Source organism: Nuphar pumila, chromosome 16, assembly GCF_984573655.1.
Source record: "Nuphar pumila chromosome 16, dmNupPumi1.hap1.1, whole genome shotgun sequence".
Classification (NCBI taxonomy): domain Eukaryota; kingdom Viridiplantae; phylum Streptophyta; class Magnoliopsida; order Nymphaeales; family Nymphaeaceae; genus Nuphar; species Nuphar pumila.
The window spans coordinates 19453643-19469831 of record NC_143264.1 but is presented as its reverse complement, the minus strand read 5'-3'; the positions used below and the strand labels follow the sequence as shown (position 1 = coordinate 19469831).

General features: G+C 38.8%; 1 protein-coding gene across 1 annotated transcript; it reads left to right on the top strand.

The window, feature by feature from the left end:
• The first annotated feature begins 3671 nt into the window (after window positions 1–3671).
• SPR1 (spiral1) lies at window positions 3672–14443 on the top strand. Its single transcript, XM_089992446.1, has 3 exons — window positions 3672–3790; window positions 13405–13690; window positions 14129–14443. The coding sequence occupies exons 2-3, from the start codon at window positions 13430–13432 to the stop codon at window positions 14207–14209; spliced, it is 342 nt and encodes a 113-aa protein (XP_089848572.1). The 5' UTR covers window positions 3672–3790; window positions 13405–13429; the 3' UTR covers window positions 14210–14443.
• The last annotated feature ends 1746 nt before the right edge of the window (window positions 14444–16189 follow it).

The window sequence follows — 16189 nt, the reverse complement described above, 5'->3', positions numbered from 1 at the left end:
CATTGATGCAAATCGTCAACTTAGGATTTAATCATCTTTTATTAGAATGGTGCATGTGTCATTCGTGTTCCCATTCGTGAATTTTTAAAATGAAAGAGAAGGTGATATGAAACAAGCAGTTTATGACATTTGTATGCTCATACATTCTAATCTAATATAAGAAACATAACATTCTCATTAACATCTGGCTATTACTGAATGTGTTGGTGGTCCGAAACTTGGGGTCATAAAATTAACTTCTGCACTTGGTAAGTTTGAAATTTTGTTTTCTCAAAGCTGTTGGTAAAGGCAAAATTGTAATTTCAATGCACATTTAACTTAAGCCTTGACAGGAATTTTTGACAATTTTGAAAATTGAGGTTTGTGTTTTATTATCACTGAAACATTAAGTGGGTTTTATTAAAATTTTCTTCTTTTTTTTGTGTGAGACAGCTCGGAACTTGGCTCCCTTGACTCGAGCTCCACTCATCTACCTACAAGCTCGAGATGAGTTAAATGGTACAAGAGCCGAGCTTGAACAAGGTTGGCTTGACTTGTTTACCAACACTACCAGGAACCAAGGTTTTGAGTAGGGCAGGTAAACGAGTCGAGCCTGTCTTGTTCAAGCTTAAACTCGGCTCATGTTCGTAACTAGATGAGCCGAGCCACAAGCTGTCTCGTTAAAGAAAATACATGAATTTTAATATTGACAACAATGTGATTTGAACTGCAAATCTCCTCTTCACATGCCATATGTTTTGACGAACCGTATAAAATTATTATTTTTTTGTTCCTAATATTATACTAATATTCTCACAAGCTTACACGAGTCAAACTGAGCTGAGGACCCTTGGTTCATGCTCAATTCATTTTTGGTTACCGAGCTGCTTGTGGCTGGGCTCGCCAGCTACATGAACCCAACCTGAACGAGTTTATGTCGAGCCAAACCACAAGCGGCTCAGCTTGTTTCCCAGCACTAATTTTGAGCCACACTTGACTCGAACTCAGTAGCAGCCTGTTGCCCGACTTTCCCTTTGTGCTTTCACAATTAGGAATTCAGAGGGGACAGACACTTGGATCTATGCATTACTATATCCTAGGGGTGGGCAACGGAACAGCCCAGCCCATTAATGGCTAGGCTAATCCAGTCAAAGCTTGACCCATCAATTGATTTGGGTGAGGCTTAGGCCTAGTTCGGGTCAGTCCATTGAAAAAACCCTCTGCCCACTTTCCCATTAGGTCCATATCTCTTATATATATATATATATATATATATATATATATATAGGTCCGTGGTAGGGGTGGCAATCGGGTCAGGTTGGCGGGTCGGGTCAGCGGTTTGGCAGTTTAGCATACCTCAACACGAACCTGACCCGTTTATTAAACGGGTCGGCTGTGGCAAACACGAACCCGACCCATTTATTAAGCGGGTAACCCGACACGACACGGTTAACCCATTTAATAAATGGGACGGGTAAACGGGTTGGCGGGTTAGCAGGCTGGTTGGCAGGTCGGGTTCGGGTAACCGGGTTGACTGGCTCGCCTAACTTCTCCCCCCAAACAAAACCCTAACCCCTAGGGAGAGCGAAAATGGGGTGGTGTCGGTGGTTCTCCATAAGGAAGGGCGATGCGCCGCAGTCCAAGGACGACAAGGGGAAGGAAGGGCGGAAAATGGAGAAGCCGGCGACGGACGCGGCGGCCAGAGAGTAGGAGGTCCCGGAGATGAATGGTGCCATGGAGGTGTCGAGGCCCGACGTCGTTACCGTCTTCGAGTTCGGCTCCATCGCCGCCTCTGACAACAAGATCATGCTCGCCAGCTACTGCCACGTCTCTGACGAGCTCAAGGCGTGACAGTGGGAGATCCTGTCTTCTGCGGGTCGAATGCTCCGCAGTTTCAGGTGGTCTTCTGAATGGTCGGTGTTGCTTCGAGGTGGGTTATTGGTTCTGTACTCTTTTGTATGAAGGAGATTTTGGTGGTTTCTAGAGTTTTCCGGAAAGAATTTTGGTCGGAGAGGAGGAGGTCTCATGGATGAATGATGCCATGGAGGTGCTGAGGCCCGACGCCGTTACCGTTTTCGAGTTCGGCTCCGTCGCCACCTCCGACGACAAGATCACGCTCGCTGGCTACTGCCCCATCACCGACATGCTCGAGGCGTGTCGGTGGGAGATCAAGAGAAGGATGATGAGGAGGGGCTGCTTTTGACAGGGTTGATGCCGATTGCCGATGGAGAACGCCAACCCGTGACTAAAATATTGCGATATACCGGTCGGGTTGGTGGGTTGGGTTCGGGTAAACGGGTTGACCCGCCCGCCTAACCCATTTATTAAACGGGTCAGACAGGTTGGCATACCCCTAACATGAACCCGACCCGTTTAATAAACGGGTTAAGCGGGTTGGCCCGTTTACGACATGAACCCGTTTAAGCTAAACCCGAACCCGGCTAAGAAGCGGGTTGGAGGGTCGGGTTGGCGGGTCGTGTCAGATTTTGCCACCCCTAGTCCCTGGTAAATTCATTTAGTGTTAAACTGCATGCTAACTTAGCCGGTGTTTTTTTTAAGAATCTACGCTTAGATCATGTGTTTTCGATCAAAAAAATGATGTTTGGAGCCTAAAAAATTTACAAAGATTTTGAACCTTTGATTTTTTAAACTTTATAAAAACTCACCGAATCAAACACTCCAAGAGCTGGTCCCTATAAAATACCACATCTGTATGGTCGAAAAACCCATTTAGCACCAAATGGGTTTTAGCACCGACCCATTAATATATATATATATATATATATATATATATATATATATATATATATATATAGAGAGAGAGAGAGAGAGAGAGAGAGGAAAACATGATAAATGTTTTTTTTCAAGATTTTTTTATTTTAAAATTATGACCGTACAAAAGTGTTCTAAGTACTCGATTTTATAGCCGGCCCATGTCAGCTTGCAGCTCAGCTTGTGTCGGCCCGCTTTGGGCCAAGCTTGGGTCAAATTTATACACCCAAGCCCGGGCTGGGTCGGCCAGCACGCTGCCCGGTTCATTGCCCACCTCTACTACTGAATCCGACCTAATCAAATCTACCTTTATTGCTTTTGGAATTAGATATTAGATTAAATAGAAAAGGTAATACCAAATCCAGATCCAATTAACTATTTAGACATGTTTTATATGTAATAGAGCCACATTATCATTAGACCCAGATTTTTTTCAGAATCCGACTCAGGTTTGGAAGAAACGCTGTACATCCAATATGAATCCAAATCCTTTTAAACGGATTCCAATTTGGTTAGATGCCCGATCCAAACCCGCCCCATGATGAGATATGAAAATGGGAATTATCGTAAAAGAGAGAACTTTTTGAAGGAAATTTTTTAAAAATCGAAGGAAATATCCCTACTTCGAAAGCTAAGTGCGTTTACGTCATTTTCGGCTGAGTGGGAATTTGTCGGTGCCCCTTTTTCAATTTCCGCTCATCTTTTTTCTCGCCTTCCAACCCCCTCGTTGTGATACAAATATCATTTTCACCCCTGTAATTACCCCCACTCATTCGTGAAAAGATCAGGTGCAATATAATTGCATTAAGCACCTGATCACCCTCCATCTTGGGGACAGGGCCTGTCAGGTGTGGGACCCAAGAGCTGATGGAGGGTGATGGATGCTTAACGCACAAATTTTTGTGCAATCATGTTGCACCCGATCCGGACTCTACTCACTCTCGCTCCCTCTCTTCTTCTTCTTCTTCCTCGTCCACGAGGGGAGGGCGATCTCTTTCTTCCCTTTCTCCCCTTAACTCTGCCCTACAGCAAGCCAGAGGTCTCTCTCTCTCTCTCTCTCTGATCCGTTGCTTGTCTTCGCTATTATCGATCTCCTTTTTCGTTGTCTGAATCTGTGAGCTTTTTTCTCGCTAGAGATTGATGAAAATTGCCCTAAAATTTGGTAGTGTTTTTCTTTATAGTTTGTTTTAGCTTTTGATCGAAAGCAATGTTTCGGGGTTCGATCGACTGTCTCTTTCATGGATGCGTTTCGTGTGTTGTGCATTCTATAGATTTCTTGTTTATCAGTTGCCTGCAAATGAATTTGGGGTTTCTACGGATGGGAATGCGAGATTGCGATTTTTGGGCTTTTTTTTTTTGGTTTCTTAATGCTTTTCTTGTTGATCTTGATGTTGTTGTGATGATCTTCGTGAATAGTTAGGGTTTAGTTTATCTGGAAGGGATCTGGATCTAGGGTTTCTCAACAAGAGATTTTCCTGCCGGAAATTGGGAGTTTTGCTTGAGAGCGTGAAATGTATTACATTGCTTGCTCTTTCTTTTCTGGGTAAATTTCGTTATCGAGTGGTTACAAGTAAACGAGGCTGAATGGCTTTTAAGACTTGATTGTCACGGCTTCGTTTTCCTCTACTTGAGATGGTGCCCTCCTGAGTGCTCTGGGATCCAGGGGAATGCTAATGTCCTTTTTCCCGTTTGTAGCTTGTATAACTATTGAAGGATCTCCTCTGACGTGAAATTCTGCATTCATTGTATTGGTCTCTGACTCTTTGGAATTATTGATATATAACCTTTGGTGCCGATACCTTGGCCCATTCAATGCGGTCATTGTGGAATAGGGTCTGCATACTGTAAAATTCTTTCTGCCATTGGTCCGTTAGTGTATTCTTTTTGGAATCCATAAATTGGGGTTTGTTCTACCTTTTGTGATGAGGGGTTGAGAAGGGTAAACTATTTGAGGTGAAATGTTGTTGGGGAAAAAAAATTGAAGAATCTCCTTGGTGGATGTGTAGATAACTTTGTGTCCAGGGTATAGCACCAAGACTTTTGGGACTCCGCAAACAGAAAAAGGAAAAAGAGGTTACTTTGTTTTTAATATCATTCTGGGGAACAATCTTATCTTCGTTGATGTTTCCTCGTTTGCTGGTCTACATTTTTGTGTGATTTGTTCTTTATTGGTCCTTGCTACCTCTAAAGTTCTCCTCTGCAGTTTTTGTGTGTTGGCATTTTCTTTCTCATCAGCCAATTTGTATTATGCACCTTGTGGTTGAGAGATTGATCAGATTTTTAACTTTTTGTGCCATTTTGGTTTATGTGTGTTTCTTGCGTGATGATTAACCTGAACTTCTATGGAGAACAGGATGTTGACTAGGAAAATAAATTTCATGTATGCATGACAAAGTACCACAACTAGAAAGTTGAAATTTTGTAATACTTATTTTTACAACCACTTGGCAGTTGTCTTTCTGCGGTATATTGGTGTGGAAATATGTAGGTAGGGCTAATTGGTGATTAAGTCATTTCTGTGCTGCAGAAAAAGTATGGCTCCATTGATGCTTTTACTATTTATGTTGATCTTATGTTGATCTATTATATGTTTGCATCTCTTTTAAGATATAAAAGTAGCATGAGTTACCTTAAAGTTGGTAAAGTTCTTATATTTCCTAATTGACGTGAAGTTTTCACATGGTTATGCAATAGTTAATTGTCCTTAGCATCGATAATGCCTTTAGATGTTTAATATTAATCTGATGGGTTGTTGCTATTTTTGTCTGCAACATGTTAGAAGCCAATTGTTACATTCATTATTGAAGTATTGTTTAGTTTACGTTGGCACTCTTTGAGGTGGATTCTTTTCTGTCCTTTTTTCCTGTTGATTTCTTATGCCTTATAGTGTTGTATAGGTGTTTATGTTTTTTTTTAAAGCTCGACTCTACCATTGAGTGATAGCTGTCCTGTTTTTCAGATATGCTTTACAACTATCATTATTGTGATTGTTTTCATATATAAGCATCTTATTTTCTAGTATTCTCCATAAATATAATTATTGTTACTATTTAAGTACTTGTTTATCCTCTTCTGGTGAACCGTATGTGTAGCTTTTGATGAAATACCTATTCATGAGTGCGTCTAAATATGCAGAAAAAAGCAAGGTGGCCTTTAAAGAATGGCTGTGTTTTTTAATTTTTGGTCATTTGTAATTTAAGTTATTTGTTTAAAATTTTATACGTGGATTTTCTTTCAGAAATCTGTTTGTAAGTTTGCTTGGGATATGATCATCTATGCATATTTTACACCCCTAGAGTTGACTAAAAATTTTGAGTGGGGGATTAAGACAATCAAATAAGTGTTACTAATAGGCTGACAGCCTTGATAAATCATAAACAATGTGAAATTATTAGACGAATAAGGTGAAACAGCTTTTTTGTCAAACTAAGTTTTGGAAGGTAAAAATGTGTAAGTTATATTAAAAAAATTTTAGTTAGATTATTACAGCATGCTTATAATTTGTATTCACAGTGAAACAATGGCTGCTGCAATGCTATAGCCTATTGCAATGCTCTATTTTTCCTTGATCATTTCTACATTCATATGGCTTGTTATAAATTATCTTGCTAAGGTTATGATTCATTTATGAACTCATGAATTTGCTTTGATGAAATTACAGTTGATTTCTACTTGATCATTTCTACATGCATATGGATTATTACAGCATGCTTATAATTTGTATTCACAGTGAAACAATGACTGCTGCAACGCTGTTGCAATGCCTTATTTTTCCTTGATCATTTCTACATGCATATGGGTTGTTATAAATTATCTTGATAAGGTTCTGATTCATTTATGAACTCGTGAATTTGCTTTGATGAAATTACAGTGGATTTATATCCATCCTAAATATGTATAAAGTTTAACTCAAAATGCATTCTTGTTGCCCCAATTGCAAGAGTTCTCCATTTTGGATCACAATTTGTGGCCCACATATCTCTCTTCAATTCATTCGGTTCTGTTCATTTTATTGTCCATGTGCATATGCATGTCAAATTTGGGTATCGATGTGTACGAACATGCATGCATGTGTGTGTGTGCATGATGGTTTGCGAATGTGTGAACTAAATCCCAGTAATGCGAACCATGTTTTTTGGGTTTTTACAATTGATGTTTAATTAATAAGTAAAAGCATAGCTTCCTCCTCCATGTGGATGGTTTTACTTTTTCTCATAGCTATATTGTTACTATTTAGGATTTACTTTTCTTTTGCATTGAATGTGGTAGCTCATAGTTCACAACTGTATGTCATGGCTTGGTAGTTCAATTGATTGAAATGTGATTACTTTATTATGGTGTACTTCCTCCACCATGTCGTTGGTTTTACTGTTTCTCATAGCCATATTGTTACTATTTAGTATTTACTTTTCTTTCACATTGAATGTGGTAGCCCGTAGTTTACAATTGTATGTCATGGCTTGGTAGTTCAATTGATTGAAATGTGATTACTTTATTATGGTGTGATTATCTTATCATTCCTATTATACTGTTCATGTTATTTTCATTCTTAATGATTTAAGCTCATATTATGCTTGATCCTTATAGGTTCTAATAAAAAGCTCAATTTACTAAAATGGATGTAGGAAAGCTTATATTTAAAATCAATTAAGTCACTGACCAGGAGCATGACAGTTTGTTTGATCACTTTATCACATTTTATAGAATGTAAATCTGAAAATATGGATTCATTGAACAGAAAAAAGAGGGGTGGTGGTGATGATGGAAGATTACTATGTAATAGTGGTACTTTTGGCAGGATCCTGTATTTGTGTTGACACAAGTATGGGTTCTGGTATGTTTGTGTACCAGACCAGTTTTAGATCTGGACTCCTTCCAAACCTGACCCATTTCCTGTTTATAAGTGGTCAATATATTCAGTCTGCAAGTTATTAGATTGTCGTATTTGGCTGTGAGCAATTATCGTGTGTTGTTTGTATACAAAGTTCAGTGAAACATGATGTGGCCTATATGTCACACGGGTACGGGTACGGGCACGGGCACCGCTGTGGGTACAAAGCTAACAACACAACAATTATATATATATATATATATATTTCACATCAATACAAATTTCAAAGAATTAAATTCCAAGAACAATAAATAAATTTAACATTTAACAACAAACTAAAAACAAATAAGAATAGTTTACTGAAGGTTCAACAACAAGAAAAAAAAGCAACAAGCAACAACTAACAACTTAACAATTTCTGACAATAACAAGCCAATTAACAAATTCACTACAGGACATTTTCCCAACTTTTTTACATGGGCCCACAATGACTAAGCACCAGGTACCACACTAGAAGCACAAGATGAGTTTGCTGTTGCACTGGCACTAGCACTTGGAACTTCCTTTCATTTATGGTATAGGGCTGTATCGTACGATACAGTATGGTACAGGGCTGTATCATACGATACATACTCGTATCACGATACAAGTGTGTATCATATCGTTATTTCCCATAGTAATGATATGTATCATACGATACGGTACAATACATACAATCTTGAATATATATATGGAGTAATGTGTATCTTCCTGACCATTTATCTCCTAGATCCCTTTAAAAAACATAATTGCATATATTTTTTATTTACTTTAAACCCCATAGATGTGATCTCTATGCTTTATTTATTAGAAAACACCTATTAGTCATGTTTTGTTTTTTTGGTTCAAAAGAAAAATCAATGGTATGTATTGCACAAAAAAATTGATCAACTAAAAATCAAGAATTTTTGTTCAATTGATTCGATCCAAAGCTTGGTTTTTAGTTAATAAGCGATAACAAACACATCTACAAGCTTGGATTAAGCTATGCCACTGGGTACGGGTGCGGGTATGGCTACAAAGGATACAACATGACAATTTCAAAAAATGAGGATACAGGGACACGACTATATATATATATATATATATATATATATATATATATATATATATATATATATATATATATATATAGAGAGAGAGAGAGAGAGAGAGAGAGAGAGAGAGAGAGAGAGAGAGAGTTTGGGTCTGAATCATGAGAACATGGGATCCGAGTTGGGTCCAGTTTTGAAAAAAAGTCATTTTGAGCTTCGTTGATCCAAACCTGGTCAATGAAACCAAGTTATAAAAGGGGAAGAGCCCCTTCTCTCTCTCCAGTATCCCTTCTCCTCTCTCAGTTTGTTGTAGCGAGACGAAGAAGAAGAAGAGGAGGGGAGGTACGCTCGTGCTCTCTCTCTCTCTCTGCTTCTTCTACCATGGATGATGATGAGGGTTTCAGGAGCAGAGAGAGATGGAGGGGTGGCGCCTTTCAGTCTCTCTCTCTCTCTCTCTCAAGGAGGAGAATGAGGGTTTTGGGAGAGTAGAGAAAGAGGGAGGGGCGGCAGGACTAAAATGGCCACACCCTTTTGACTTTATGTAAAAAAAAGCTCGGGTTTAAGTTGGACCCTACCAGAATCAGTGTGGGACCCGACCTGCGGCGTACCTGCACTGCGTCCATTACCCGCCTCCGTATCGATGTGTGTACCGCCTCCGTGTCGATGTGTGTATGCCAACCATTTTGGCGTGTCCCGGTTACAGAGGGATTAAGCAACAAACTCCTAAATTGTGTTTTTAAACAGGTCTGGGAGATAAATGGTCTGGAAGATACACATCATATATATTGTGTATATATGTGTATTTATGTATATACTATGGATAAAACTGGACTTGGTTGGGGTTAACTGAGTATAGTTTTGGACAGAAATTGATCCCAGTGCGGTTGACCACACTTGACATTGCATAAGCTGTGTCCAAGTGTTGCACCTGCATGGACGCAGGTGTGCTGACCTTTCATAAGTGTCCATGTTACATAGTTTAAAAGTGTTAGGACCATGCAACAGTTGCAGCTTCCCCTTTTCCTATATATCATTCACTAGAGAATAGCCTACAATAAAACTTGAAGAGGTATATTAAATATTTAAAGTGAATACTGTGCTGAAACTATTTGATTTGAAGCAAAATTAAAGAAAATGTTTGTTTACTTCATTATGTGGAGAAATGTCCTATTGATTTTGAGTACGTTCTTAAGGATTGGAAGATTTGATCACTTTGAGCATTACCCTTTGATAGCACCTATATGAAGAACGAGTACTTATATTTTTTCTAATCAACATGGTTTTTTTCCTTAAATATTTTATTTTTTATTATGCTGTATTAAAGATAACTAGATTAATTATCCAGCTTGGTTAACAACCAAAAAAAAGAAAATAAAATAAAACTTCACCAAAATGATACTTGTGTTGTCACTCTTTATCATCTATCTGAAATCTCTTATCCATTCGACTAAAATCATTTGATTGGGTAAAATAAATAATGCTAAAGTTGAAAATTCATCAAACCCCAAAACTTTTGACACACTTTCAACTTGACACACTATAACACTTAAAATCCCAAATCTTGTATCCTTCATGTCAGATTTCTTCCAATTTATCAAGACATGCCAAAATCCCATTGTCTTGAATGGGTGATTGGTAGAGGATCTGACATATAATCCCTAGCGATGCAACTCATGTTGTGTGTGTGAGCCCATGTGTATCTGTGTCTGTGTGTGTGAATAAGGTATCATTTCTCAGCCATGTGTTTGGCAGTTCTGGAATTTTCTGTGGATCCATAAGGTCTTTAGCAGTGTTGTGAAAAGTGTTGAGTAGCGAGGCGCTCCACCAAAAACCAAGGCGAGGCGTAGGCCTCGAGGCGTAAAGCGTAAGCCTCAAATTTTTTTTAAAAAAATTATAAAAAAATATCTAAAAATACAAATAAATAAAGAAATGCTTTATTGATGAAATAACAACCAATAAGAAATAGAAAATCTCAAATAAGTACTAAAAAATATGAGATTAACATATAAAAGTAACTAAAAACTGATTATATAATTGGAAAATATATGAGATTAACCAAAAAAAGTTAAAATATACTAAGAAACTTATTATAAAACTGAAATAACTGGAAAATATATGAGATTAACCTACAAAAGTTAAAATATATGAGATTATTCTAAAAAATATGAGATTAACATATAAAAGTAACTAAAAAAATGATTACATAACTGGAAAATATATGAGATTAACCAATAAAAGAAAAAATATACTAAGAAACCGTTTACATAACTGGAAAATATATGAGATTCACCAACAAAAGTTAAAATATATGAGATTATTCTAAAAAATATGAGATTAACATATAAAAGCAACTAAAAAACTGATTACATAACTGAAAAATATATGAGATTAACCAATAAAAGTTAAAATATACTAAGAAACTGATTACATAACTGAAATAACTGGGAAATATGAGATTAACCTACAAAAGTTAAATTATATGAGATTATTCTAAAAAATATGAGATTATCATATAAAAGTAACTAAAAACTGATTACATAACTGAAAAATATATGGGATTAACCAACAAAAGTTAAAATATACTAAGAACTGATTACATAACTGAAATAACTGAAAAATATATGAGATTAACCTACAAAAGTTAAAATATATGAGATTATTCTAAAAAATATGAGATTAACATATAAAAGTAACTAAAAAACTGATTACATAACTGAAAATATATGAAATTAACCAACAAAAGTTAAAATATATTAAGAAACTAATTACATGACTGAAATAACTGAAAAATATACGAGATTAACCAACAAAAGTTAAAATATAGTAATATAGTAATATACTAAGAAACTTATTACATAACTGAAATAACTGGAAAATATATGAGATTAACCTACAAAATTCTTTTTGATTATGGCTCAGAAGTCTTGTTGTAATTTTTTTTTTGCGCCTCAGGCTTGCGCCTTGAGGCACAGAGGGCCGCGCCTTTTGCGCCTCAAGGCGTGTTTTTGATAACACTGGTCTTTAGGGTGCGTTTGAATCAGGGATGCACGTGGACAGGATGCGCTGGGACATCCACGAACAGGACAGGATACACCGGGACATCCACGAACAGGACAGGACACACTGTCCTGCCCTGTTCACGTGCCCCAAAAAAACCGTTTCCTTTGTCCGAGAGTGTCCATCTGCCACTGTTCCATGGGGGGCATGGAGCAGTGGCAGATGCCAAATAAGCGTCCACAGAATGCACCAATATTGCGTCGGTGCATCCCGCATTTGCATGGGGGTGTGGACGCGTGTGGCGCCCACATTTGGTGCATCCCGTGGATGGCGATTCAAACGCTCCCTTGGTGTACACTATGATACATCTCTATTTGTACAACTCATTCCATGTTTTTTGGCGAGCTTGAGCTTTTGCACGGAATACATTATTTTTTGTTTAGGCATCAGTGGTTGGGTTTCTTCTGCTTGTCATTGTCATGGTTTTTTGTATCTTCAAAATTCTGGGTGGTTGGCATTGTCCATTTATTGATCTTTGCCTGCTTATGAAGGCATTGCTGCAAGAGCAACTTGCACAGGAATGGACCTACTTAGTTCCAAACAGATATTTTGTTAGGTTACTGATTTTGAAAGCAACTGCGCTCCATTGATGTGTCAAGCCACCAAAATCTAGTTCAAGAATCCCTAGTAGGTTGTCTGGAATGATGGTTTATTGTTGTATTGCTGATTGGTATCTTTTAGCTTGTCTTAGAGTGCAAGTTTAGAAATTTAGAGTTTTAAACTATTTACAGAGACAAATTTTCATTTCTTGTGGTTATATATTTTTGGCTAAATCTTTTCCTTAAATTTATACTCACCTGGATTTTCAACCGTGTTTTCCAACATTTTCTTTCTCGGGTGGAAGATCAGTTTTTGCTCTATCCAGCTGATAGGTATATAGTTATTTGCCTGCTTGGTGGTGGCTTGCTTTCATTGACATCTTTTTATCATGTTAGGGAGGCAGCTCCATACACAGAGGTGTGTTTGGGAGACACGGGTCAGATCTGTAGCTCAGGAATTGGGTGGGATTGATTTGGTCTGCTCTTGTAATTGTTAGAGGTGGCGTCTAGCTGTATTCTTGGTTGGAATTGATCCTGTGTCTTCTACTCTTCTTTCATTGACTTCAGCAACTTGGTTTAGTCTATTCATCCAAGTGCTATTTTAGGATCAATGTTAGTGCTGTTCACTGATTTGAGTTCCAGAGTATGTGCATGTGGGTCATGTATGCAAACTCTATTTTGTGCTTGGTCTCTAACTTTGTCAACAACTGGTGGTCCAGATTGGTTGCTCCGGTCATATGTTAAACATAATCATTGGGCCTTTCTCTGAACCAATGAGGAGACACTTTAACACAACTTTATTGAGTTGACCAATTTATTCCTAGCATAGTCACTTACAATACAGATTAATTTGTCTGCATTTGAAACAATAACTGTTGCAGTTGTGTGAACTTCATGTGTTTCAACCACATACTTTTGTCTGTTTTATGATCCTTTCTGATTGTCCATCCTTCCAACTTTATGAGCACGTTTACACTGGAGACTTTCTTTACTGAATTCTGGCCTCCCATAATCACAGAAATTACTGGTTGATCCTGCCAGTAATTTCTATGATCATTCAACACTGGGATTTGAAATACATTATCTTTTGAGCATCTTAGTCTCCTGATTGGTTGTTGGTTGACAGCATTTTTGTGAATCTTTGCATATTCAGGGTGTGTCTCATATAGTTTGGGGAGATGGGTCGTGGAGTGAGCAGTGGAGGTGGACAAAGTTCCCTTGGATACCTGTTTGGAAGCGGTGAACCCCCCAAGCCTGCCACCAACCATACCCCACCTGCACAAAATCCCAGCTTGGTTGCAAACGATGTGCCGACCCCGAAACCAACTGCTTCTGCTCCGCAAGTGGATACCATGAAGCAGATCCCTGCTGGAATCCATTCAAATGCTTCCAACAACTATTTCCGAGCTGACGGCCAAAACAGCGGAAACTTCATTACGGTATGGTTTTTACTGTTACAAGAGTCTTTAATCCTCTATGAGAAGTATAAAATATATGTTATTAATAACTCAACTACCATGGCTTCTATTCAAATTCTGTTTTGTCAATGCAGTAAAATTGATGCTCTCTAATTTCCCCAACATAGATGTTCTCACTCTGATTGCTATTTCCTTTTTTGTATAAAGAGAGATATGCCTGCAAGTGATGTCTCGTGGGTTGTCCCCAGCATCCCCTGTTTCCCATTTGAAGACTGGAATGCCCTTGCATCAAATGTCATCTATATTTTAAATGCTTCATACAGCTTTTTTAACATAAACCATTTCAGTGGAACCGATTGTAATCAGTGTCATCAACATCCATACCTTGAGCTCTGCCTCTGCATTTCCTTGATTGTCCTTTGTTTATGAAACTTCCGGTTTGCATTTTGATGAATCCAGGATCGACCTACAACAAGGGTCCATTCAGCTCCAGGTGGTGGGTCTTCTCTTGGGTATCTCTTTGGTGGTGGCAGCAACTGAGGCATGCCTGGGTTGTCATCGTAATGGTCTTCTCTTGGGTATCTGTTTCAATTTGTTTTCACTCTCGACTGTCTGATCATGTAAGAATTAAGATGGAAGCACCAATGAACTGCAATGTGTATTTTGGTTTTGTTAGAGCCTTGATATGTCCTTGAAAGAACTGTCATGATGCAAATTTGGTGCGGATATTATAATGGCTGCCTTATTATTAGCACATTAGTACATTGTTGGAAAGTCTTCCTGCTTGACCCCTAAACTCCAAAAACATCCTGCATCATCTGGAGCACCGGTTGGCCCTATCGGTTTCCACCTCGTGTATTTATGTTTTTCTTTTTCTCCAGGGTAAAGATTGCAATCTTTTAGGGGAAGTCTGGTTGCCAAGATCTCAAATCTCATCCACCCTTTTAGTGAGGTCGTTTCTTGCCTGAGGTTGATTCTCAGATCCGAGCAATTTGAACACCCTGTAGGATATTCTACATTGGCCGGCCGATACAGGTGTTGCTACAGTTTCCGTCCGGCTGCCAGGAATCTGTCATTTGACGACCCCCAAGTGGTGATGATCAGTTGGTTTCAGTAGGAGCCCTATTGGAAATCCTGGTTATGTTGATGTCCTGTGGCATCCTTATAATAATCGGAATAATTACTTCTAGATGGGATTGCAGTTGTATTGGTACTTGATACACCTAACACTACACACATCGTATCGCCTACCAAACTTTTTTTTTTGCCAAGCATTAGATGTCTGAAAAAGCAAACTGGCCCTTGTTCCTAGTCAAGTCTCTCGTCATGATGTGAAAAACATACTTGAATTGTTAAACTTCACGTGCCATTAAGTCTGTGGCAACAGGAGGCTTCTCACTGGGAAGTGAAATGAAGCCTCTTAGGCTAACACATCAATGGAAACCGCAGTGGAGAGTTTGGTTTGCATTGCGTGCTATGGTCTCTCTCTACAGTAAGCTCAGCCCATGACATCAACGAGCCAAAACAAAGAAGTGTAGTAGATGGGGCCGCGCACAGGTAGGCAGAAAAAGGAACACCACTGGAAAGTGGAAACCCAGAAACCACTATCCTGACTTTGCGGAAGAGCGGGTACACCCAAAGACCCCACAAGAGTCCTCACAAAAGGTTTCAGCCTTCAAAGATCCTTAAGATAAAGAGTAGTAGTTTGGTGCTGGGTGATTGTGGTGGAGACATAGCACATTATAATCAGGGATTCCCACTTGAAAATTCCACTGCTTTACATGGTATGGTTGTATTGGATCACACACTGTTAGAACCATATTGAATCCTGAACATGCCATATGGTGGTATTATTCTGTAAGAGTAAAAAGCATTAACCAGCAACTTCATGAAGCAGAGGAAAGTGGCTGAACTCAATGGGCTTTTTAATGCTATGTCATGGTCACCCCCTTGTAAAAGCATTCCTGGTGACGAATGGGATATCTCTATTAACCAGAGATTACCAATTGAGTCAATAATGGTTGTCCACAAGGACTACGCACACCCGGCTAGGTGGGTTGGCTTAAAGGTTCAAGCTAAGGAATGTCACGAGTTTAAGACTTATGGTGCACCCGCCAACGGGGAGACTTTTCTATTTTTTTACAGAGAAAGCTGGGGTTAGTTAGACCCCTATCAGTTACAATCATATACCATTGGGATTCGAATTTGCAACGACCCAACACAAGATGACGTGCACTAACTGCTCTGCCAGACAAGCGAAGCCCTCGTTGGTAATGGGTAGACTTTCTTAGTGGGCAAAGAGAGGGTTTCCCAAAGAGTTTTATACTAAGGACATTGAAACAGGGCCACAGTTAAAAGTGGCACGCACCTCTATGCCTGTATCCAGGATGTCTGAACAAGATTGTCAATGGGTTGGGTTTGAACAGGACCCGTACCAAACCCTATAGAGTCAGGGTTTGGTGATAAAGAAGGTCCAATTAAATCCGATTGGACCAAAAGGGTCCAATTAGTATCCGGAAC